This window comes from Pimephales promelas, chromosome 20 (genome assembly GCF_988280905.1).
Source record: "Pimephales promelas chromosome 20, fPimPro1.hap1.1, whole genome shotgun sequence".
NCBI lineage: Eukaryota > Metazoa > Chordata > Actinopteri > Cypriniformes > Leuciscidae > Pimephales > Pimephales promelas.
Genome location: NC_142788.1, coordinates 5,228,573 through 5,252,687, shown reverse-complemented (window position 1 = coordinate 5,252,687; position 24,115 = coordinate 5,228,573). Strand labels below are relative to the sequence as shown.

The following is a 24,115-nucleotide window of genomic DNA, read 5'->3' as shown; positions in this document are numbered from 1 at the left end:
GATGGTCTTATCCAGATTGCTCTTTTTCAGGAGGGGCTTGACAACTGCAGTTTTCAGGGAGTTCGGAAAACTCCCAGAGCGAAGTGAGGCATTTACCACTTCTAGGAGATCTGCTTCTAAACAGTTTAACACACTTTTGAAAAAAGATGTGGGAAGTGTGTCAAGGGATGTTTTGATGTTTTAAGGTGCTGTACGGTTTCTACCAAAATTGTTTAATAAATTTCTTCGAAATCAGACATAGTAACTACTTTCTCAGGTTGTGGTCTGATCTGCCTGACCCCAGAGCAACTCAAGGATGTGCTGATCACCTTTCTGATGTTATTGATTTTCTCTGAGAAGAAAGAAGCAAACTCACTGCACTTGCTGTCTGAGAGCATTTCTATGGGAATCTGGCTCGGGGGGGTTGTCAGTCTCTCTACAGTAGCAAAAAGAGTGCGTGTGTTGTTTATATTGCTGTTTATAATATTTGAGAAGAAAGTCTGTCTGGCTTTGCCTAGTTCCCTATTGAAAGCGTGGATGCTGTCTTTGTAGATGTTATAATGGACTACAAGTTTTGTCTTCCGCCACATGCGTTCTGCTTTTCTGCATTGTCTTTTCATATTTTGCACAGCTGTTGAGTTTCTCCAAGGTGCTTTTTTGCTATTAATCTAGAAATTTATGCATTTAATCTAGAAAATTAAATGCATCAGTCTCGTGATCTTTGCAATTAAGAGCTTCAACCCATGAACTGCTCGTTAAACAAAGATAAAGCATTGATTTGTACCAGGACAATAAAGAGGGCTCAAACATCTTTTTAATTATGAGAGTCTCAGTCTGCATTACATTACCAATGGTGTTTTAGGATGCCAAACAATTATTATAATAATGTAACAATGATTTATATAATTATGCCTATGACGTAAAATCCATATAGCCTATAAATGTACTATATAAATGAAAATGAATATTTCAAAAGTATATTTTAGTCTAGATTACACTATAATATAGGAAAATTAAAATACTTTAGTCCTTATTTCTACACTTGCAAGAAATAAATCCTTGAGCTTTTATTTAGGAGAAAACACCAGATCGTGTGAGCAAAGTGCACACGTTTCTCTAAATGCCCAGCAAAAACAGAATGCCTATAGACCATTTCACAAGATGTAAACAACACTGGTCCAGAAGCACTTCCTGTTTCAGTTTGTAACTGTTTTCTTGATTTCACATGTAAAGAAAACATCTTAAAGATGTTTGTTTAACTTTTTGATTCAGTTTTAAATGTTCTGTTGGTTGTATTTTATCCCAGCTTTTATGTAGTGTTAAAAAAACTGAAACAGGAAGTGCTTCTGGACCAGTGTTGTTTACATCTTGTGAAATGGTCTATTCTTAAAGTTTTGTGCTTTTTTATGAAGGCAAAAAACAATATCATGGTTTCGATTTTAGTTCATTGGCAAAATATAACGCTAGAGACCTGTTCCGTGATGGGCGTGTTTTAGCTACACTTACTGCAAATATAGGCTGCGATCTGTTTTATCAGACCGGCCTTTGCGGCCTCGAAACACTGACCATCCCCCCCCCCCAGAGGTTTTTTCAAACGGAGTTTGAAGAAGAGATTGAACGGTGTCTTTCTTGTTTGCCGCCGCTGCTACGTGACCACACCAAGTAACTCAAAACTCCATGTTATTCTCCGATGGCCGCTGAGGCAAAGCGCCCATCGGAGAATTAACACTGCGTGTCACTGATTGGTTGAATTGAGCAAGTTTAGTGACGTTTTAATAGGATATCAGAGCTTCATTGGTTAGATAGCGAGAGCGCTTTTTCTCAGCGCCCCGAGGATAAAACTACACGAATAAACTGGCTTACAAAAATATCCCCACCCCCTCCCCGTCCTTCTAGTGTGTAAAACACGTACACCTGTGCAGAAGAAATTCATATTTTTGTCAAATAAAAAAAAACTTCTTTTTTTTTTACTTGGTAGGAGGGGCGGCATCCCAGCGCCCATAATAGACCAGCCGCCTCTGCATGAAAGTGTATTTTCTCTTGTTCTATTGGGGAAAAACTGAAAGCATACACATTTCCCCTCACCATAGCAACCCGGCAACTTTCCATCACAATGTTCCCCAGTGTTTGAGTGTGACCTCACCCTCTCCCAGTGCACCCCCCCCCCTCTCGTTCTCTCGCTCCACCCTGTAACCCTTTGCCTCATGCTGTCTAAGCCATTCAAGTAGAACAGCGCAGGATTATCCTCTATATGAGCTCCTGACACACACACACACACACACACACACACACACAGAATCTAGTGGAGAACCAAAAGAAGACCGATTGTGTCACCAGCCGGACCTGTTTAATGATATCTGGGACATTTTACTCTTAAAAGGTTCCTAACATTGTTTGTGGATGGGTTCACTGTTGGTAAGTTCATAGGGGGGTTTCTTTACTTTTTTTTAAAGCAAAGAGTTAAATTCTGTATGATGAAAGAATATTTCCTCACGTTTGGTTCTGCTAGGTGTCTTTTTGGCCACTTTAGAGTAGATCAGTGAATTATCTTTAATGAAAACCATATTGATATTGCTATAAATATTCTCTACAAGTCAAATGTTTGGACACACTTCACTCAAATGTTCTTTTGCTTTTGATAAAATGCTTGAAATTAGCTTAATAAATAAATATGCCTATGCATTTCTATGCGATTATTGTTTTTTTTTTTTTTTTTTTTTTTTTTTATTTAACAGTCAGACATACATAAAAACAAACCAACATAGTGCAGTAGTGAGCAATCTTGTATATCCATAATTCCAGCAGTAGCAAGAGTGATTTAAGTGTTTGATCTAAGTGTGTAAGTGAGCGTGTATGAGCGTGGGTATGTGTATGCGTGTGTACACAAAGTAACTATTTGTTATTATTACCATTGTCATTACCATCACTCCCCACTACCACCATACTGCCCATATTGTTTTCGTAGATTTTTATTTCCATCCTTCCTCCTATGTAACAATTGCCATTGTCAATCCTGTACAAAATATGATAATATAATAATATAATATAATATAAGACAACCTTCCCCCACATCTCATCAGTCCCTATCTTTTCCTATTTTTCTTTTTTTTTTTCTTTTTTTTTTGTGTGTGTGTTATGTGCAATGTCTAAAGTGCATTAAAAGAGGGAGTACAGTGCGAGAATGTCTCAAATTGGGCCAGAGATGCTGTCCCGTTGAAACTACTTCTCGCCTGTCTTGCCTGCCTTGGTGTTTGCGATGTTTATCCAAATATACTTATTCTTTTTTTTTTTTTTTTTTTTATATGTTGTGGTGCATTAAAAACCCATGAAGAGATAAGGGGGAAGTTATAATCGCTATGCGATTATTGTTATTGTTTGTGGTGCGCTTTAGTGAATATTGTAGGAAAAACAGCTAAGTGTTTAAAACACATCCTGTGAATCTCATGAAGTTGGTTGAGAGCGACCTAAGCTGGACTTTCTCCTACTCGCTCCTTCTAAATATTCAAATAACAGTTTCCTGAATATAAATACTGTAAGTAACCTCTTTTTGATACGCTTATGTGGCTCATTGGATAATCCAAAACAAACAGCAGAAACTGTTCTGATAATAAATAATTATCTCTTTTTTTTTTCAAGTTGCTGGCAACAATTTCCCTGACAGGTTAGACTAGGCGTAATCACTGTAATTAGTACATTGTAACTCAGTTCAGAGAATGTTGTGATACAATGCCAGAGAAGAGAAGCAGCCATTATTTTTTCACTTTAGGGCAACATCACTTTGCGGTTGTGCCAGGATTGCACTCAACGTTGGTGGAAAAACATTACTAACCACTTGCAAATCAAGTGCCCTCCCCTGTGAAAAAGAAATGTGCTTGATTGTATTGAATGTGCACTTTCAGTGTACTTCAAATCTTAAATGTAAGTTAAAAAAACTTATTTTACCATTTTTTTTAAAACATATAACATAATAAAATAAAAACCACATTAAAGGAGTAGTTCACTTTTCAAAAAAACTTTTGCTGATAATTTCCTCACCCCCATGTCATCCAAGATGTCCATGTCTTTCTTTCTTCAGTCGAAAAGAAATTAAGGTTTTTGATTAAAACATTCCAGCATTTTTCTCCATATAATGGACTTCAATGGGAACCAAACGGTTCAAGGTCCAAAAGACACTTTCAGTACAAACTGGAAACTGTTCAAAGGGCTTTAAATGATTCCAGACGATGAATAAGGGTCTCATCAAGCGAAACGATCGAACTCGTTCATCAAAATGAACAAATCTTTTTCCGAGTCAATTCGTTTGTTTTGTTCGTTGAATGAACCGAATGACTCGGAAAAAGATTTGTTCATTTTGATGAACGAGTTCGAACAGCAAGGCGACCATTTGAGCTTATAAAACTTAAACTTTGTTATTTATTTATTAAATGAGCGATCGTTTCGCTTGATAAGACCCTTATTCAGTGCCCTCCTATTACATAATACATTCATTTCACACTTAAGCTTATTCTCTATTTAAAAGTATGCTACAGTGTACTTCTTTTCACAAGGCTAAGTTATTGTATAACAACATGACAGACATATGTAAATGAAGTAACTGTAATTATTTCCAAAACAAACACACCTCCTTTCTGTCACATTATAGATTTTGCAGACAGCAACATAGTGTCGGCCCAGATCTGGCCCACATCTGGAACATGTGGATTCAACGCGTTCCAGATGTGGGCCGACACTATGTTGCTGTCTATTTCATTTCACAAAATCAGCGCTTTGACTGCTGATTTAAATAGTACAATTAATATTGTACTATTTAAAAGAGATGTTTTTTTTACATGTTTTGTTTATCATAGCACCAAAATTTCATCAAATAATGGAGGAGAATGATATAATCAGGCATATATCCAGGTTTACTGTATATGTGGTTTAGACTAGCACACTCTCAACATATCAACCCTGACAGCAACATAGATACGGGCCACATCTGGGACATGTGGATTCAATCCGCACCAAATGTGGGCCGGATCTAGGCTGACACTATGCTGATGCTGTCTGGGAGGTGCCTGGCAAGATGGGGAAGTGAGCCACACTTTCAGCAAAGATTTGGATTGGCTGTCAGTGTTTTTATTGACATCTGTTGCGGGAAAAGAATCGTTCTGAAAGTGATTGCAATTTTTGATGTCACTGTTGTTGTTTGGCCTAGAACTATAGTGATATACTGTATATATTAGGGTTGGGTAATAAATATCGATATTATTATCTCGATATTAATCGATTCTCATTTTTACAAACCGATATCGATTCTTAAATCTCAAGAATCGATTAGTCATCCTGTTTCATTTGAATGAATGAGACATAGTATCGCGGCTGCGCGCATCCAAAAAATCGCAATAATCTTTGTCCTTTGTTACTATTGATATGAAACAAAGTCTCAATTTTCAAATTACGTCCATTTCCTTCAGAAATTCAAAAACGTTTGCGTTTTGCCGTTTTGGCGCTGTGGCGTGAGATCGCTCTGGAGAAGCAGCAGCGCTGATCTCTCTTCCGGGTTAAAAATACCAGTCACAGCGCCAAATAAACATGAATGAGCATCTGAAAGTGTGTTAAAAGATAGAGTACAACTTATCTAAATCCCTTTCATGTCACATTGATTCCCTCATTCAGCGTTTCAACCGTGGAAAGACGTCAGTTAAACAGCTTGTAATCAATGCATGTATCGTCATATTTACCTCAGAAAACTCCACATAAACTCATTAGTCCACACTCGTTAGTGTTCTTCAATATTTAATGCATATTTGAATAAATCTGGCAAGTTTTAATGACAGCCACCATTTAAATGTTTATATTTCATATAATCTTCTTATTATAAAAATAAATAAAAGTGTAATTTAAGTGTCTGTATAGCTACATAAAAGTTAATTATTACCTTCATATTAGGCTAATGAAGCCTAGTAGGCTACAACTAGACATAGACCATAGTTTACAGCATTTAAGAGATTTGATTCCCTTGAGAAAAATTGCCATTTATTGTAACTGATATCCAAAATAATCGATATTGAATCGAATCGTAATCGAAATCGAATCGAATTGCAAGCTTGTGAATCGAAATCGAATCGAATTGTGAAATTTGTCTCAATACCCAGCCCTAATATATATAGTTCTATTTTATATTTTATCATCGTGTAGTTATTCTTTGTTTTTGTTGAATTTAGGAATGGGGCCGATCCGATCCAGTATCGGTATCGGGACCGATACCGGCTTAATTTCCGTATCGGATTTTTCCGATCCAACCTGCGGAGAAATCCGATATAGACGAATCCGACGAGCGTTCTTGTGTAGGCTGCCATCTTGTGGCGACGCCATTACTGAGCTGTTACACCGGCATAGACATATGCACCGGGATGTAAACAAACCTCGGAGATAAGGTGATAACGCACCCTTGATGACAACTACAGCCAGGCAGACTTGTTGGGTTGATGATGTTAGACATTGGCCTCCAGTCACAGATGAAGGTACAAACGATCTTACAGATTATTTATGAAAATAGCTTGGCAAGCAAGCTAGGCTAACGTTTGCTACCGAGGAAACTAAAAAAAAGATCTGTCCATTTGGCAACAATAAATAAATAAATGAAATGAAATAAACAAATTCATGTTTTTCATTTGTGTCCATTATTTATCTAATTTTTACATTGCAACGGGCATGGGTAAGGTAACGTTACAGCTATAAAGTATACACAATATCGACCAACTACTGTTTTTAAACCATGGAAAGAGGTCAATATAACAGCAGGAGAACAATTATGTCACATAACGTTACATTCAGCTCAGGAAAGCCATTTAATGACCATAGCATGTTAATTGAATAGAAAAAATAACAAGAGAGGAGATTTTGCTGATCACTATATCACACATTTATTATATTTTTTTACTTATGTCATTAAATAATTGTTATTATACGCGAATGTCCGCGTCTTGTACTCGCCCAGGAAATCTGTGTTTACCGTACGGCACCAGACAGGGGCAGTGGACCCGGGGTATTCACAGTGTTTTCTCTTCAAAATTGAAATTTTACTGCCACCATTGAAACAATTTATAACAGAAACTGTTTACCCACTCGACATTATACAAGGGCTAACGTTGTAACGTTAGTGTCAGTCGTAAATCTCGAGCTGTTTATTCCAGTGGACGCAAGTTGCAACTAAAACAATAGAAGGCAATGGGGCAACGCTACCCAGCAACAGCTCAGTAATGGCGCCCGCTTACTTCCGGTAGTTTCGCCGGATTCGTCTATTCATGAGCTACTGTATGTCTGCGCTTTAACGTTGTCTGCTGATATGACTCCAAAAGTGATTCCCGCCGGGCCGGCTAGTCTGCTAGCTGGCTGCAAACTCTGCAATGGATATCCTGAACGGCGGCGTGGCTTAATGAGACACAGAGACCCCCGCTCAGGAAATCCATTCCGCAGTTTGCAGCCAGCTAGCAGGATAGCATTGAGCTAATGGAAATACTTCACTCTGAAAACACCACAGCAGAGCAAGACAGCAAAATGCAATGTTTGCAAAGCCATATTAATGAAACTATTTGTCTGTGATGCATGTTTGCTATTCGCAGTCCAGAAGAGAAAGAGCGAGATCTCACACGCTGTGCCACAGCACGCACAACAGCCCTGCTTAATGAGTAACGACAGAGGACAGAACTAAACATTCAAACGTAGCTTATATGGTTACACTTTAGATCTGTGATATTAGTCTGATTTCCAAAACTATAGCAGCGCAGAACTTCCTTCCCATCGCAGCGCTGTCATTTCTCCTTAAAACTCAAACTTTAAGACAGAATCAGCACGATCGGTGATTATTGTGGAATGCAGTCTCTGCTGTTGCTAAACTGCGGGACGCCTTTAATAATAAAAAGAGCTATTAAAAGCACAAAAATCTGCGAAAGAGATGCTGTTCCCAATGCGGTGCGTGCTCCGAAAGAGACCACAATGAGACTAGCAAATTATACTTTGGGCTTCATATGCGCGTCTAAACGATCAAAAGTAGCCTACACAAAAATGTCAAAACGACCAGCTTGGAGGTTCACTTAAACAATTTCTGTCTAAAATGGACGTAGTTATGGAAATAGTTGGGAGAAAATATGGTGCATCAGTAGACTATTAGTTCTGCACTCGTTCTTAAAGGGGCAGCAGTCTAATAAACATGCTGACGATTGCGCCATTACTGAGAATCACACAACAAAAGGCAAAGAGAAAAATCACTCACAGCTCTTGAATGAATAACTTTAGCTTTAATAAGCATAAATCTATCTATGATAAACTTTGCAGTGCTATTTTACTTTTGATTACTTTATTCTAATTCTTTTTAGACCGGAATAATAGTAGTAGACCTTCTTGAAATTAAAGCAATGAACAATTATGTCACAGTATTTGCAGCGGAACTGACAAGGACATTGACAACGGTCCAACACTTCGAGGAATCCGCTATTTTTATTTCTCGCTCTGATTTTATAGTCCAAGCTCAATGATGCAGAAGTTACGAGAGGGCAAGTCAAATTGTTCGGTTGTTGGATGTAGTGACCCGAAGCACTTCAAGGATTCCCGCTTCAACGACCTCCGCCAATATAAAGAAGGGTTTGCCGAACGACTTCGTCTGAATGAGGGGTCAATTACTTCTACCTTTGGAGAGCATTTCGATAAGCTGTAAATATCGTTAATAAAAATAAAGTGCTTTACTTTCTTAAAACACATGGTGGTCATGGTTTAGCAGCACCTTTGTCTTTCTTTGTTTTTGTTTTGAAGTAATGTTACATGTCTGCAGTATTATTGTTCTTGAGTTTCATCAATGGTCATTTAGCTGCTGTGTTTTTTGATGCTTTTCTAAACGTATTATGTTATCAATACAGATTTTTAGTGGTAAGATTAGACCGTAGTCATTTATCTTGTCAGTGTGCTTGTTTTAACAAGAGAAATAATCGACTTTCACTTATAATACAGTTACGTACCACTGCATCCATTTTAAGACGTTGATCTGCAGGTTCGTCGTTGTCTTTTTCCACTCGCTCGCTCTGGATCGCACATGTAAGGCTTGAAGGGCAAGTCTTCCGTTGTTGACATTTTGTCAACGTGTGACTAAAAATGTTCTTAGACGCTATATAATCGTATATCTCTAATAAAACTACAAAAATGGCCGAATTGGGTGTGGGGTGTGACACATCTCCTATTTATCTAAAGGGGAAATGAAACACTCAATCAAGTTTACATGATTTACAAGATGGATTTCTGCTGTAATCAAAAATTATATAAGAATCATGACAAATGTAAACATATAAAAGAAAAACTTTATATCTTTCGCCACCAGAGCGCCACCATGCTAACATGTTTAACATGATAACAGTTTAACAGGCTCTGGGCAGTGAAAATCGCAATATCAAACTGTGTTTATACCAGTGTTTTGACCGCAAACGACTAATGTTAAGTACAGTCATTAGACAAAAAGACGACGTCTAATGTTATATGTTAACAAACTGCACATAGAAACATTGTTCACGTTGTCTACCATCATATTCCCGTCTCGTCAACACCACTTGTACTTTTGTCCTCCTGACACCGAACACAAAGGGATTGCTGATATCAGCTTCGCCTCGATGTTTATACGGCATGCTGTTTAAATGGTGACTGGTTAACCATAAATGTAACAAGTCTTGGCATCATCATACATGTTGTGAAGTGGATATGATTTCATTAAAGGTGCTGTATGCAACGTTTAGCGACCTCTAGCGGTGATGTTTCAGAATGCAACTAGAGCGCTCGTGCTCGTGCTCAATCTCAAGGGCGAGCAATCATTCACTACCAGCCACACGGAGACTTTCAACGCAAAACGAAATTATCACGCTGGAAACTAATGTAAACTCCCACTGCAGGTACAATAATAGCCTACTTTTATCAGCTTGACGTTGAACTAATGCTCTGTGCTCGTACCATGATCATGTTACAATAAACTGCATTTAGCCGACATGTGATGTTATATAGCATAAGCCATTTCTCTAACTATTCGTGTATCTTTCACAATCAGCAATGTCAACATAGGTGAATGTATAATATGATAATGAAAACGGTTAGTGAACTAAACTGAACAGTTTCAGTAAGATCGTAGGAAGTAACAATACTGTTCTGAACGTGTCTGGAAATGTGTATAAACAATATGGTAGTGGGATGACGACATTAGTCAGTACGTTAGATCTAGTAAATAAAATAAGTTGCATAATAAATGTTATACTAATGTTATCCTGGAACATTATTTTGTATTCATGTAATGTTGTAGTTTACCTTGTTATTTCACTTGAGTTTACTATGTTGATCCGCGTTTTCATCCGGAGTCGATTAGATTCACGTTTTGCCTGACGAGTTTGAGCAGATAAAAACTTTTTTTGTTTTTTATATTTATGTGGAGTTTGTGTTGGAGTCTGTGTTGTGCTGGAGGCAGGACGTTTTGGGGGGTTATCAGACTCCATGTCGTCAGCTGAAGTGCCGTTGGTCGCATGATAGACTGTAGGATAGAGAGGCTCGGGACTCGCAGAAGAGCGCGCATGCACGTCACTTCTGATGGATTTCGCAGGAAATCCGACCCGGAGACCTCGCATATAAATAAGAATATTGGCCTTCAGAGGTAATGGCAAAACCCGAAAAGTGCATCGTTGCAATGTGTGATTACAACCCCTTCAAACACAGGCAATAAAAAAGGATTCATTTTATAAAAATAGTTACATATAGAACCTTTAAATGGTTCATGTGAATTTGATTAACAGCTAAATAATCTGTAGAGATAACACTAGAAAGGGTCATTTAAAAGTGTGTTGAGCAAAAAAAAGGGTCAATATGTAAGAATATATTCTGTGTAAACACTCTTTATTGTATTAATAGTTTATTTAGTGTACAGTACCCCATTGTGCAGAAGGAATAAACTGCTCTCTCAGAAATCAATGTAGAAAATCCCATTAAACCGTCCATTTATTCTCTAAAAGTCTGGAAAATTGGGCACAGTGTAGTGTTCAGATTTAGATTTTCCATGTTGATTTTTCACGTTGTGTTCCGAAATCTGCTTTATTGTTTTTTTAGGCTTAAAGGAAATGTCTTTAAACCTAACAAAAAATGTATTGACAGAAAATTACCAGTATCTGCTCCATTTTCTACTGATTGATCTTGCAGTATGTTCTGTTTTGTTTGAACCCTTCTGTTAATGTATCACTATTCAGTGATTTCAGTACAGCGTGGCTTCCTTGAATATGCAAACATCACTTTTTTTAATGAATGTACAGTATGTATGTATGCATATATGTTTGTTTGTATGTATGTATTTATGTATGCATGTATGGATGCATGCATGTATGTATGTATAATGTATGTATGAACGTACAGTATATGTATTTATGTCTGCATGTATGTATGTATGTATGTATGTATTTATGTATGCATGTATGTATGTATGTATGTATGTGTGTATCGTATGCATGCATGCCTGTATGTATGTATGTATGTATGTATGTATGCATGTATGTATGTATGTATTTATGTATGCATGTATGGCTGCATGCATGTATGTATGTATAATGTATGTATGAACGTATATATGTATTTATGTCTGCATGTATGTATGTATGTATGTATGTATTTATGCATGCATGCATGTATGTATGTATAATGTATGTATGAACGTATATATGTATTTATGTCTGCATGTATGTATGTATGTATGTATGTATTTATGCATGCATGCATGTATGTATGTATAATGTATGTATGAACGTATATATGTATTTATGTCTGCATGTATGTACGTATGTATGTATGTATGCATGTATATATTTATGCATGCATGCATGCATGTATGTATGTATAATGTATGTATGAACGTATATATGTATTTGTCTGCATGTATGCATGTATGTATGTATGTATTTATGCATGCATGCATGTATGTATGTATGTATGTCTGTATTTATGCATGCATGCATGCATGTATGTATGTATGTATGAATGTATGTATGTATTTATTTTGCTTACATGCATAATGTATACAGTATATGCATGTATGCATGCATGCATGTATTTATGTATATATGTATGCATAATGTATATATGCATGTATGTATGCATGTATAATGTATATATGCATACTCTATGTATGCATAATGTATACTTGAATGTATGTGTATGTATAATGTATATATGCATACTGTATTTATGCATAATGTATGCTTGAATGCATGTATGCATGAATGTGTAATGTATGTATGTATGTATGTACGTATATATGCATGCATGCATGCTAGTTCCTTGCCCATTATATAGCCATGAGGAGCAAATAGCTAATAAAGTCAAACCTGAAGACTCTTACAAGATGGCTGCCTGTGTCATTGTGCTTCCTTTACTTTGCTCAATTTGTGTCATCAGACATTGTGGGCTTAAGGAATCTGGGTTTTAGAAACTGGGTTAAAGACTCATTAAACCACATTCACTTGTGCATTGCTCAGGGGTCCAGGTTTACAATGTTATGAATCTGTGTGTATCAGCCTCAGATCTAGTTCTAGGCTTGTGAAGCCATGTTGTGGTAGAGTGGGTCACAAAGTGTCTGCTTTATTTTTGCTGTAATTAGTTTTGACAGCAATTGTTTTCTTTTGCTAAGCAATCTGCAGTAAATAAAATGCGTTAATTAGTAGCATAGCATTTCTGGCCTTTTTGTGCATGTAGTCAGCAGACGAATGAGTGTTCACAGGAGTGTTCCTGCAGCTCACACAGCGGAGCACTGCACCAAGGTCATGGCTTTGACTTCCAGCAAGTCATTTCTGATAAAACGCATGCCTTCCTAAATGCAGTAACTTTGAATATATGCATCTGCCAAACCCTTGTGAAAAGAAGAACACTTTAGCACACTTTTGAAAAAAGGGGTCTTTACTACGAAAACATGCAAAAGAATATACTTTTATGCATAAGTGCAAACTGAATGCAAGGTTTTCACTCAATTGAATGTTATTTATTAGAGCTGGGTAATAAATATCGATTTCTCGATATTAATCGATTCAAGTCTCAATCGATTAGTCATCCTGTTTCATTTGAATGAATGGGACATTGTATCGCGGCCGCGCGCATTTTTAAAAAATCGCAATAATCTTTGTCCTTTGTTACTATTGATATGAAACAAAGTCTCAATTTTCAAATTACGTCCATTTTCTTTAGAAATTCAAAAACATAAATAGAGTTTTGGCGCTGTGGCGTGAGATCGCTCTGGCGCAGCTCTAGAGAAGCAGCAGCGCTGATCTCGTCTCTTCCGGCTTAATAATACCAGTCACAGCGCGAAATAAACATGAATGAGCATCTGAAAGTGTGTTAAAAGATAGAGTACAACTTATCGGAATCCGTATCATGTCACATTCATTCGCTCAATCAGCGTTTCAACCGTGGAAAGACGTCAGTTAAACAGCTTGTAATCAATGTATCGTCATATTTACCTCAGAAGACCCACATCAACTCGTTAGTCAGCTAGAAAAAATAACTCCAGAGAGGAGCATTTTGCTAAATATATACACTATATTACATATGCATTATAATCTTAAAGTTCTTCAATATTTAATGCATATTTTAATAAATCTGGCAAGTTTTTATGACAGCCACCATTTAAATGTTTATATTTCATATAATCTTATTATAAAAATAAATAAAAGTGTAATTTAAGTGATTCATTCATTATTACCTTCCTATTAGGCTAATGAAGCCTAGTAGGCTACAACTAGTCTCCCATAGTTTACATCATTAGTTAGAGAGATTTAATTCCCTTGAGAAAAATTGCCATTTATGGTAACTGATACCCAAAATAATCGATATTGAATCGAATCGTAATCAAAATCGAATCGAATTGAAAGCTTGTGAATCGAAATCGAATCGAATTGTGAAATTTGTCTCAATACCCAGCCCTATTATTTATTTTCAATAAAATATTTTATACTTTAAATATAATACCTCTTTTGTCTGGTTAACTCTTTCCCCACCATTGACATTTTCAGCAATTTGTGTTTTCACTGTTTTAAAAAAGTGCTGTCTTTGACCAAACTAAAAGAAGTCAATCTTGCTATATCAGTGCCAGTTAAAGTAGTGAAGTTACCCAGACAGCAACATAGTGTATAAAAATAGTGCATAAAATCCACATGCACCAGATGTGGCCCGGATCTGGGCTGACAACATGTTGCTGTCTGATAGGTAGAGATACTTAAAGCATATAAAAAAGCTTTGCTAAATTTTGTCTTTAAAAAAACCTTTGATTTGGAGTACAAACATGGGGAGTGACTTTATTGCATCAGACGTGTTACTCACAGCTGATTGGTCCAATTTTAGTTTGAGATCTATTACATAGAACAGGTTAGCCATTACTGTTGTGGTGAACTGAAAGCCAAACCACTTTCATGGTGCCTAAAACCAAGGGTTGGTGCAAGCTAAACTGAACCGTCTTCATGGTATAGGCCCCATGTTCTAAGCTGGCGTACTCACATTTCCTGGTAAACGATCAGTGAGAGGTTCGCTCTGTGAACGCCATAATACACTTTTTTTTTTTTTTTTTTTTTTTAAGTGGGTACAATGAGATGACATTGGGTCTTATTCACTCATGATGAATCATGAAAACATTTGCACACAGTTTGCGAACCCATCGAACCTTATGATTTGAAATGGTTTGTTTCTGTCTTTTTTGAGTGGAACTTCCCCAAACTCGTCAGGAAAAGGTGGATAACGCAGAAATAGATTTCACACTGGAAGACAGGCGCACAATTTTAGTGTGCACAGCACATTCGTTTCTCTGAATCACGTTAGCACATTTGAGAAAATGATATTGAATCAAATGGAGGACGTTTCTACGTAACATTTTATAAATGAAGTCCTCTGGTTATTCCACTAGTGTTTGATAATCGCACTTCTTCTCTTGAATATGAGTATCTTTTGTTTTATCATTTCAGACAAACGTTTTGTGACATGTTTTGTTTGAAATGTGTGCTTGTGCTTTCTTTCAAACAAATTCCAGTTAGTTTGATATTTAGTTATCTATTAAAATGGCATTCATACACATTTTGAGTGTTACTTAGGTGTCCAAACAGTGTCTCTGTGTCTCTCTCTCTCTCTTTTAGTGCTTGAGGAAGTCCGCTTTCCTGCAGACGTGTTCAGTCTTGCTTCGCATCACCCAGCACGATGTCTGGCTCCTACGATGAATCCACTGTCTCTGATGAGGCCATGGACAGCTTTTGGGAGGTACAAAGACCACCGTTTCCTTCCTTTAAATGCTACACTGCTAAGTCATTCAGCCGGTCATCAATAGTGGTGCTGTGTTTTAGCCAGCTATAGCTGGAGAACAGGGGGATGTTGTGTTCACAGTATCAGCATCTGCCAGAATCCTCACAACAAGCTCTATTTAGACGGCTCTGTCGGTCCCTGTGATGTTGCCAAAGCTCTTCGCATCGTCCTTTGTGAGGGTCTGGCAGTCAGTACAATCTTAACATCATGTCAGTATTATGTCAACATTCAATCATTGCTCAGATAGCGATGCAGACTTGGGGCCCTATCTTGCACGCGGCGCACATGACTTTATACACTGACGCATGCATCATTACGATTTTGCACCCTGCGCAAAGCGGGCTTTTCCCTCCACAGACGCACGTTGGTAAACTAGGAAATGAACTTGCGCTCCTTGGGCAGGTCGCCGCAAAAAGAGGCGACGCAAACATTCCCTAGTGCTATTTTGCAGTTTAAGAAAACAATTCCGCCACCGACCAGAAAAAACGTCTCGGGTTATGACTATAACCCTTGTTCCCTGAGAAGGGAACGAGACACTGCGTCGATAAAATCGACTCTTTGGGGACGCTCCCTAAGCGTGCGCCTCTGAAGTATGAATGAAACTAATCCAATCCTGATTGGTGTTGCGTCGTGACGTAACATGTGACGGCATACCCGGAAGTATAAAAGTGACGCTGTCACAACACACACTAGCCTCGCGATGAAGCAAGACGCTCAAGGGTCTGAAAAGGGGGCGTGGCAACACGACGCAGTGTCTCGTTCCCTTCTCAGGGAACAAGGGTTATAGTCATAACCCGAGACGTTCCCTATCGAGGGAACTCAACACTGCGTCGATAAAATCGACTCTTTGGGGAACGAGTACCCACTAGGCCACGCACCGAACAGACCCGCCCCAGAGTGAAACTGATTAGGCACTCAGCAAGGGCCGAGTACGTGTGCACCGGGCGTACTGGGAAGGCTGAGACTGTAAAACCTGATGAAAGTATGCGGGGTAGCCCAGCCGGCTGCCTCACAAATCTCCTGCAGAGGTACTCCCGACAGAAGGGCCCTAGAGGAAGCCATGCCTCTAGTCGAGTGAGCCCTTAAGGCCAAAGGTGAAGGAACCCCACGCACCTTGTAAGCCTCAGTAATAGCCTGGACAATCCAGTTACTTATAGTTTGTTTGGTCGCCGGGAGCCCCCTCTTAGGTGACCCAAAGCATACTAACAACTGGTCAGATCTTCTCCAAGAAGCAGACTTTTCCAAGTATACACTCAAAGCTCTGACGGGGCAGAGCAAGTGAAGCCTCTCTTCTCCCGCCGACACATGAGGTGGAGGATGGAATGCCTGAAGGACTACAGAGCGAGCCGTACTCGAAGGAACTTTAGGCACGTAGCCCGGACTCGGGTGCAAAAAGGCCTTTACTTTGCCAGGGGCAAACTCCAAGCAAGCTGGCGTTACCGCCAGGGCCTGGAGATCTCCCACCCTCTTAAGAGAGGTAATCGCTAAGAGAAAGACCATTTTCAACGTTAAGTCCTTAGGCGAAGCCGACTCTAAAGGTTCGAAGGGAGCGAGGGACAACCCTTCCAGAACTATTGCCAGATCCCAGGCAGGCACCCTGGACCTGATCGCCGGCCTCATCCTCCAAGCACCACGGAGAAACCTAATGACCAACTGGTGCCTCCCCAGAGGTCCACCATCTACTGGCGCGTGGAAAGCCGAAACGGCAGCCACGTACACCTTAAGAGTGGACGGGGAGAGACCCGCAGAGAAACGATCCTGAAGGAATTCCAGAACTGAAGCCACTGGGCAGTTTACTGGATCCAACCTTCGTTCTCCACACCAAGTGTGAAACACCTTCCACTTGAGGCCATATAATCTCCTGGTAGATGGGGCCCTAGAGCTAAGTATGGTTTCAACCACCTCAGCTGATAAGCCGGCATTTAGGTACTGAACCCCCTCAGAGGCCAGACCCACAGCTTCCACAACTCTGGGCGAGGGTGGAAGATTGTGCCCTCCGCCTGAGACAATAGATCCCTCCTCAGAGGAATCGGCCATGGCGGAGCTATGAGGAGTGATATTATATCCGAGAACCATACTCGTGTCGGCCATCTCGGGGCAACCAGAAGTAGACTGATGCCCTCTTGACGGACCCTCTCCAGGACCCCTGGGAGCAGAGCGATCGGGGGGAAAGCATACAGGCGAAGCCTCGGCCAAGCCTGTACCATGGCATCCAACCCCAGTGGGGCTGGATGTGAGAGGGAGAACCAAAGTGGACAGTGGGACGTCTCTCGAGACGCAAACAGATCCACTTCCATCGGTCCGAACCTCTCCCATATCGACTTCACCACATCCGGATGAAGTCTCCATTCCCCGGGCCTCAGCCCCTGCCTCGACAGGATGTCTGCTCCCCGATTCTGAACCCCTGGGATATACATTGCCCTTATTGACAATATCTTTCCCTGGGACCAAAGGATAATCTGATGCGCCAGTTTGCACAGAGGGCGCGATCTGAGTCCCCCCTGTCGGTTCAGATAGGCCACCACTGACGTATTGTCTGTCCGTATAAGGACGTGGCGACCCTCGATGTCTGGGAGGAAGCTCCTCAAAGCCTTGAATACCGCCATCATCTCCAGGCAATTTATATGCCAAGTGCGATGATGGTCCTGCCACAGACCCCTGGTAAAGCGGCCGTCCATGACCGCGCCCCAGCCCGTAAGGGAGGCGTCTGTCGAAACGGTTTCCCGGCGACATGACACCCCCAACACTGGCCCTTGGGATAGGAACCAAGGCTTCTTCCATATTTGCAGAGACTGAAGGCACTTGCGCGTTACTCTGATCATACGGAACGGATTTCCTTTGGGTGAGAACCCCTTGGTCTTCAACCACCACTGGAGGGGCCTCATGTGAAGGAGGCCCAGAGGAATAATGTTGGATGCCGCTGCCATGAGGCCCAGCATCCTTTGAAAGTGTTTCACAGTGACGGCCTGACCTAGCCTCACCCTGGACACCATCGCCAGAATTGACTCGATACGTGCGGGAGACATACGTGCCTGCATTGTAATCGAGTTCCACACGACTCCCAAAAAGGTCGTGCCCTGGGACGGTTCTAGCACACTCTTCTTCAAATTGAGTCTTAACCCCAATTTTTGAATATGGCCAAGAACGACATCTCGATGCCGAACTGCCATCTCCCGAGACTGGGCCAAAATAAGCCAGTCGTCGAGATAATTCAATACGCGAATCCCCTGAAGTCTCAGTGGAGCAAGGGCCACGTCCATACACTTGGTAAGTGTGCGGGGAGAGAGTGCTAGGCCGAACGGAAGAACCCGATATTGGTATGCTTCGCCCCCGAAAGCGAACCTCAGGTACCTCCTGTGACAAGGAAGGATGGAGATGTGAAAATAGGCGTCTTTCAGATCTATCGTGACAAACCAGTCCTCGGATCTGATTCGACTCACGATTGTTGGAATGGTCAACATTCTGAATTTGAACCTTCTCAGAGACCGGTTCAACACCCTGAGATCCAAAATTGGCCTTAACCCCCCATCCTTCTTTGGAACTATAAAGTACCGGCTGTAAAACCCGGACTCCCTGTCTACCGGAAGAACACGTTCTATGGCTCCTTTCGACAGCAGAGTCTGTACTTCTTGTTCCAACACCTGAGCCTGCTCTGGGACCACCGCAGTGAGCACCACCCCAGAGAACTTGGGGGGGGCGGTGCGCGAACTGCAGTCTGTACCCAACTCGTATTATCTGCAGGACCCATGGAGATATGTTGGGAAGATGATACCATCCCTCTACAAAATCTGCTAAGGGTACCAGCCTCTCGAGGCTGGCCTCTGGTGTCTTTTCGCTGGAAATTGATGCGGCCCGAAGCGCTGTTAACGGCGGACCTGCATCTTTTCCTAGAGGGCCCCGTTGTGAGAACAACCTCGGTTGTCTCACTGCGGAGGGGGCAGCCCTCTGAAGTCCTGCCTTGGCTAGGACCTCTTTTCCGAAGTCCTCTTAGCCTGAATGACGTCCCTCAGGTCGCCCCTCTGGCTGGAGGACTTCGGTTTTTGGGAGCGTTTCCTCTGTTGCCAAGACCCCGGAGGGGGGGCTCTAGAGGAAACGCTCTCCTTCTGCTCTGCCCTGTGGGAGGAGCTGGCTGATGGCTGGGGCTGATTGCTTTGCCCCCCCCTACTAGATTTGGCCTTCGCTTTCCGGGGGAAGTACTGCTGGAACGCCGCAGATTGTTTTCTCGACTCCTGAAACCTGTCGACAACCGAATTAACGGCGTCGCCGAACAGGCCAGAAGCCGAAAGCGGCGCATCCAGCAGGAAGGACCTATCCTTTTCTTTAATACCGGATAAGTTCAGCCACAGATGCCTCTCCGTGGCCACCATGGCCGCCATAGAGCGGCCAATAGCGCTGGCCGCTTCCCTAGTGGCCCGGAGAGACAAATCTGCGGCCTTCCTCAACTCCGCGACATCTTCAGGAGTAGGCCCCTCCCCCTCATCCAAATCTTTCAGGAGGTCGGCCTGGTATGCCTGCAAAATCGCCATTGAGTGCAGACACGAACCAGCCCGACCCGCCGCCATGTAAGCCCTGCCCACCAATGCAGATGTCTCTCTGCAGGGCTTACTAGGCAACACCGGGGTCTTTAGGGAAGACGCCGATTCGGGAGAGAGATAGCTCGCTAAAGCCTCCTCCACCTTCGGCATCTTCCCATATCCCATATCTCGAGCCCCCATAACATTGCTGTAATCTATTACATTGGGACTCGAAATACGGGACGAATGCGGTCTTTCCCACGTTCTCGAGATCTCTTTATGGAGATCAGGGAAAAACGGCAGACCCCGGCGGTGAGGCTGTGACCTGCGCTGCAGGTAACGCTCGTCCATTTTACTGGTGACTTGCGTTTCCTGCTCATGTTGTGGCCAGCTGATGTTTAGTCTGGCCACAGCGCGTGTCACAACCTCCACCAGCTCCTCATAACCCAGGCCGCGTGATGGCGTGCTGAGATCACGGTCGTCCGCATCGATGCTGAGCACGTCCCCTTCCTCAGAAGTAGACAGCTCAAGCACCGGGACCTGATCGCGGGTAGGAGAAACCGCAGCGCGGGCTCCCACACCACTCTCAGAGGCTGCGGGATCAGCCGATGGCGAGCGAGAAAATGCCTCAGCATTCTCACTCTCCTCCGCCAGATCCCGCTGCGAACCCCAGGATCTCAGTCGCCGCATCGCCTCGACATATGCGGGACCGGAACCCTGGGGAACGCGAGCCTGACCGTGCTCGTCAAAGCACGCCAGCCGGGAGCGCAGCACTCTAATAGGCAAAGCCTCACACATTTCACAAGCAGCCCCCTCGAGAGCTGCCCGTGCGTGCTGCACTCCCAAACAATACACACAGAGAGAGTGTGCGTCCCCACCCGTGATGTAACGAGGACAGGGATGCACACACCTCTTGAATTGTTCACTGGCCATACTTTCTTTCAATAATAAGACAAACAACACCAAATAAGACAGACAGTTTCAACATAAAGCGCTTGCTGAAGAGCGAAAGCTAGTGTGTGTTGTGACAGCGTCACTTTTATACTTCCGGGTATGCCGTCACATGTTACGTCACGACGCAACACCAATCAGGATTGGATTAGTTTCATTCATACTTCAGAGGCGCACGCTTAGGGAGCGTCCCCAAAGAGTCGATTTTATCGACGCAGTGTTGAGTTCCCTCGATAGGGAACCTGGTCTAAAGTCAGTGGCGCTTTGCGCGTTGTTCATAATGCTATTTTAAGCGTGCATGCTTGGCTATAATGTAGCGGCTGCACAACAACGTGAATACACTTTAATTCTCTCATCAACACAGATGCAGCTGCAGATGCAGTTTTTATTTTTGCAAATAATACATTATAACAAGGAAAACTATTGACACATGAGGGAAATCATTGTGGTGTCCATGAAGATGTAAAAATTGTAGAAACAATTTTCCGGCTAATTGTTGTAAGGATGGATCAGACCTGTTTGCCCAATAGTGGCAAGACACATGTATATAATGACATCTAAAAATTAGTTTGTCCTTCAAGAAAAATCTGAAGACTTCAAAATCACCTGGTAAATAAGCCATAAAAATATCAATCCGCCATGCAACATGCGCACCTGCTTTTAAAGGGTGTGTTGGATGATGCTCAATGATTGGTTTATTTCACGTTACGCCCAAACCACACCTATGAATAATGAATCTATTTCAGACCAACCCCTTTTACTGTAAACTTGCGTCGGACGTGAGAGTCATTTATCCCGCTGGTAAAATAGCTACTTTGCGCTTTGCGCTTGATACTTGCGTTTCATATCATTAAAATAGGGCCCCTGATGTTTTGTGGGTTTTTGTTTCTGTTTGAGCAATATTAAGTAGAGGTCTACTTCCAGCCAGTTATTAGTGCACCTGCATCCTGACTGTGTGTCTGTATGACTGACTGTGTGTCTGTATGACCAACTGTGTGTCTGTATGACCGACTGTGTGTCTGTGTGATCGACTGTGTGTCTGTATGACTGTCTGACTGTGTGTCTGTATGACCGACTGTGTGTCTGTATGACCGACTGTGTGTCTTTATGACCGACTGTGTGTCTGTGTGATCGACTGTGTGTCTGTATGACTGTCTGACTGTGTGTCTGTATGACCGACTGTGTGTCTGTATGACCGACTGTGTGTCTTTATGACCGACTGTGTGTCTGTATGACCGACTGTGTGTCTGTGTGATCGACTGTGTGTCTGTATGACTGTCTGACTGTGTGTCTGTATGACCGACTGTGTGTCTGTATGACCGACTGTGTGTCTTTATGACCGACTGTGTGTCTGTATGACCGACTGTGTGTCTGTATGACCAACTGTGTGTCTGTGTGACCGACTGTGTGTCTGTGTGACCGACTGTGTGTCTGTATGACCGACTGTGTGTCTGTATGACCAACTGTGTGTCTGTGTGACCGACTGTGTGTCTGTGTGACCGACTGTGTGTCTGTATGACCGACTGTGTGTCTGTATGACCGACTGTGTGTCTGTATGACTGACTGTGTGTCTGTATGACTGACTGTGTGTCTGTATGACCGACTGTGTGTCTGTGTGACCGACTGTGTGTCTGTGTGACCGACTGTGTGTCTGTGTGACCGACTGTGTGTCTGTATGACCGACTGTGTGTCTGTATGACTGACTGTGTGTCTGTATGACTGACTGTGTGTCTGTATGACCGACTGTGTGTCTGTGTGACCGACTGTGTGTCTGTGTGACCGACTGTGTGTCTGTGTGACCGACTGTGTGTCTGTATGACCGACTGTGTCTGTATGACTGACTGTGTGTCTGTATGACCGACTGTGTGTCTGTATGACCGAATGTGTGTCTGTATGACCGAATGTGTGTCTGTATGACCGAATGTGTGTTTGTATGACAGCCTGTGTGTCTGTATGACCGACTGTGTGTCTGTATTACCAACTGTGTGTCTGTATGACCGACTGTGTGTCTGTGTGACCGACTGTGTGTCTGTATGACTGACTGTGTGTCTGTATGACCGACTGTGTGTCTGTGTGACCGACTGTGTGTCTGTATGACTGACTGTGTGTCTGTATGACCAACTGTGTGTCTGTATGACCGACTGTGTGTCTGTGTGATCGACTGTGTGTCTGTATGACTGTCTGACTGTGTGTCTGTATGACCGACTGTGTGTCTGTATGACCGACTGTGTGTCTTTATGACCGACTGTGTGTCTGTATGACTGACTGTGTGTCTGTATGACCGACTGTGTGTCTGTGTGACCGACTGTGTGTCTGTGTGACCGACTGTGTGTCTGTATGACCGAATGTGTGTCTGTATGACCGACTGTGTGTCTGTATGACCGAATGTGTGTCTGTATGACCGAATGTGTGTTTGTATGACAGCCTGTGTGTCTGTATGACCGACTGTGTGTCTGTATTACCAACTGTGTGTCTGTATGACTGACTGACTGTGTGTCTGTATGACCGACTGTGTGTCTTACTATGACTGACTTTGTGTCTGTATGACTGACTATGACCGACTGTGTGTCTTTATGACCGACTGTGTGTCTGTATAACCGACTATGACTGACTTTGTGTCTGTATGACCGATTGTGTGTTTCTGTATGACCGACTGTATGTCTGTATGAAAGACTGTGTGTCTGTATGACCGACTATGACTGACTTTGTGTCTGTATGACCGACTGTGTGTCTGTATGACCGACTGTGTGTCTGTATGACCGACTGTGTGTCTGTATGAGCGACTGTGTGTCTGTATGACCGAATGTGTGTCTGTATGACCGACTGTGTGTCTGTATGACCGACTGTGTGTCTGTATGAGCGACTGTGTGTCTGTATGACCGACTGTGTGTCTGTATGACCGACTGTGTGTCTGTATGACCGACTGTGTGTCTGTATGACCGAATGTGTGTCTGTATGACCGAATGTGTGTCTGTATGACCGAATGTGTGTCTGTATGACTGACTGTGTGTTTGTATGACAGCCTGTGTGTCTGTATGACCGACTGACTGTCAAGTCAAGTCAAGTCACATTTATTTATATAGCGCTTTTCACAATACAGATTGTATCAAAGCAGCTTCACACTGATAACATGAAAGTAGTACAACACAGATCAATAATATTGCTAAACACTAAATAACCCCAACTGAGCAAGCCAAAAGCAAGGCGACAGTGGCAAGGAACCAAAACTCCATCAGATTGGATAGAGAAAAAAACCTTGGGAGAACCCAGGCTCAGTCGGGGCCAGTTCTCCTCTGGCTTACATTTATATTGTTTATATATAAATAATAAATATAAATATTGTTAAT

General features: G+C 42.1%; 1 protein-coding gene across 3 annotated transcripts in view; it reads left to right on the top strand.

Moving 5' to 3' along the window:
- The window catches only part of pacsin1a (protein kinase C and casein kinase substrate in neurons 1a), a 91,551-nt gene that overhangs the window by 34,836 nt on the left and 32,600 nt on the right, over nucleotides 1-24,115 (top strand). For 2 of the 3 annotated variants that reach the window (XM_039689916.2, XM_089124267.1), the window contains exon 2: nucleotides 15,141-15,261. In XM_039689916.2, the coding sequence (XP_039545850.2) occupies nucleotides 15,202-15,261 (60 nt within the window). In that variant the 5' untranslated portion in view covers nucleotides 15,141-15,201. Of the gene's footprint in view, nucleotides 1-2,256; nucleotides 2,395-15,140; nucleotides 15,262-24,115 lie in introns of those variants that run through there. The other variant, XM_039689918.2, reaches the window with a different exon arrangement.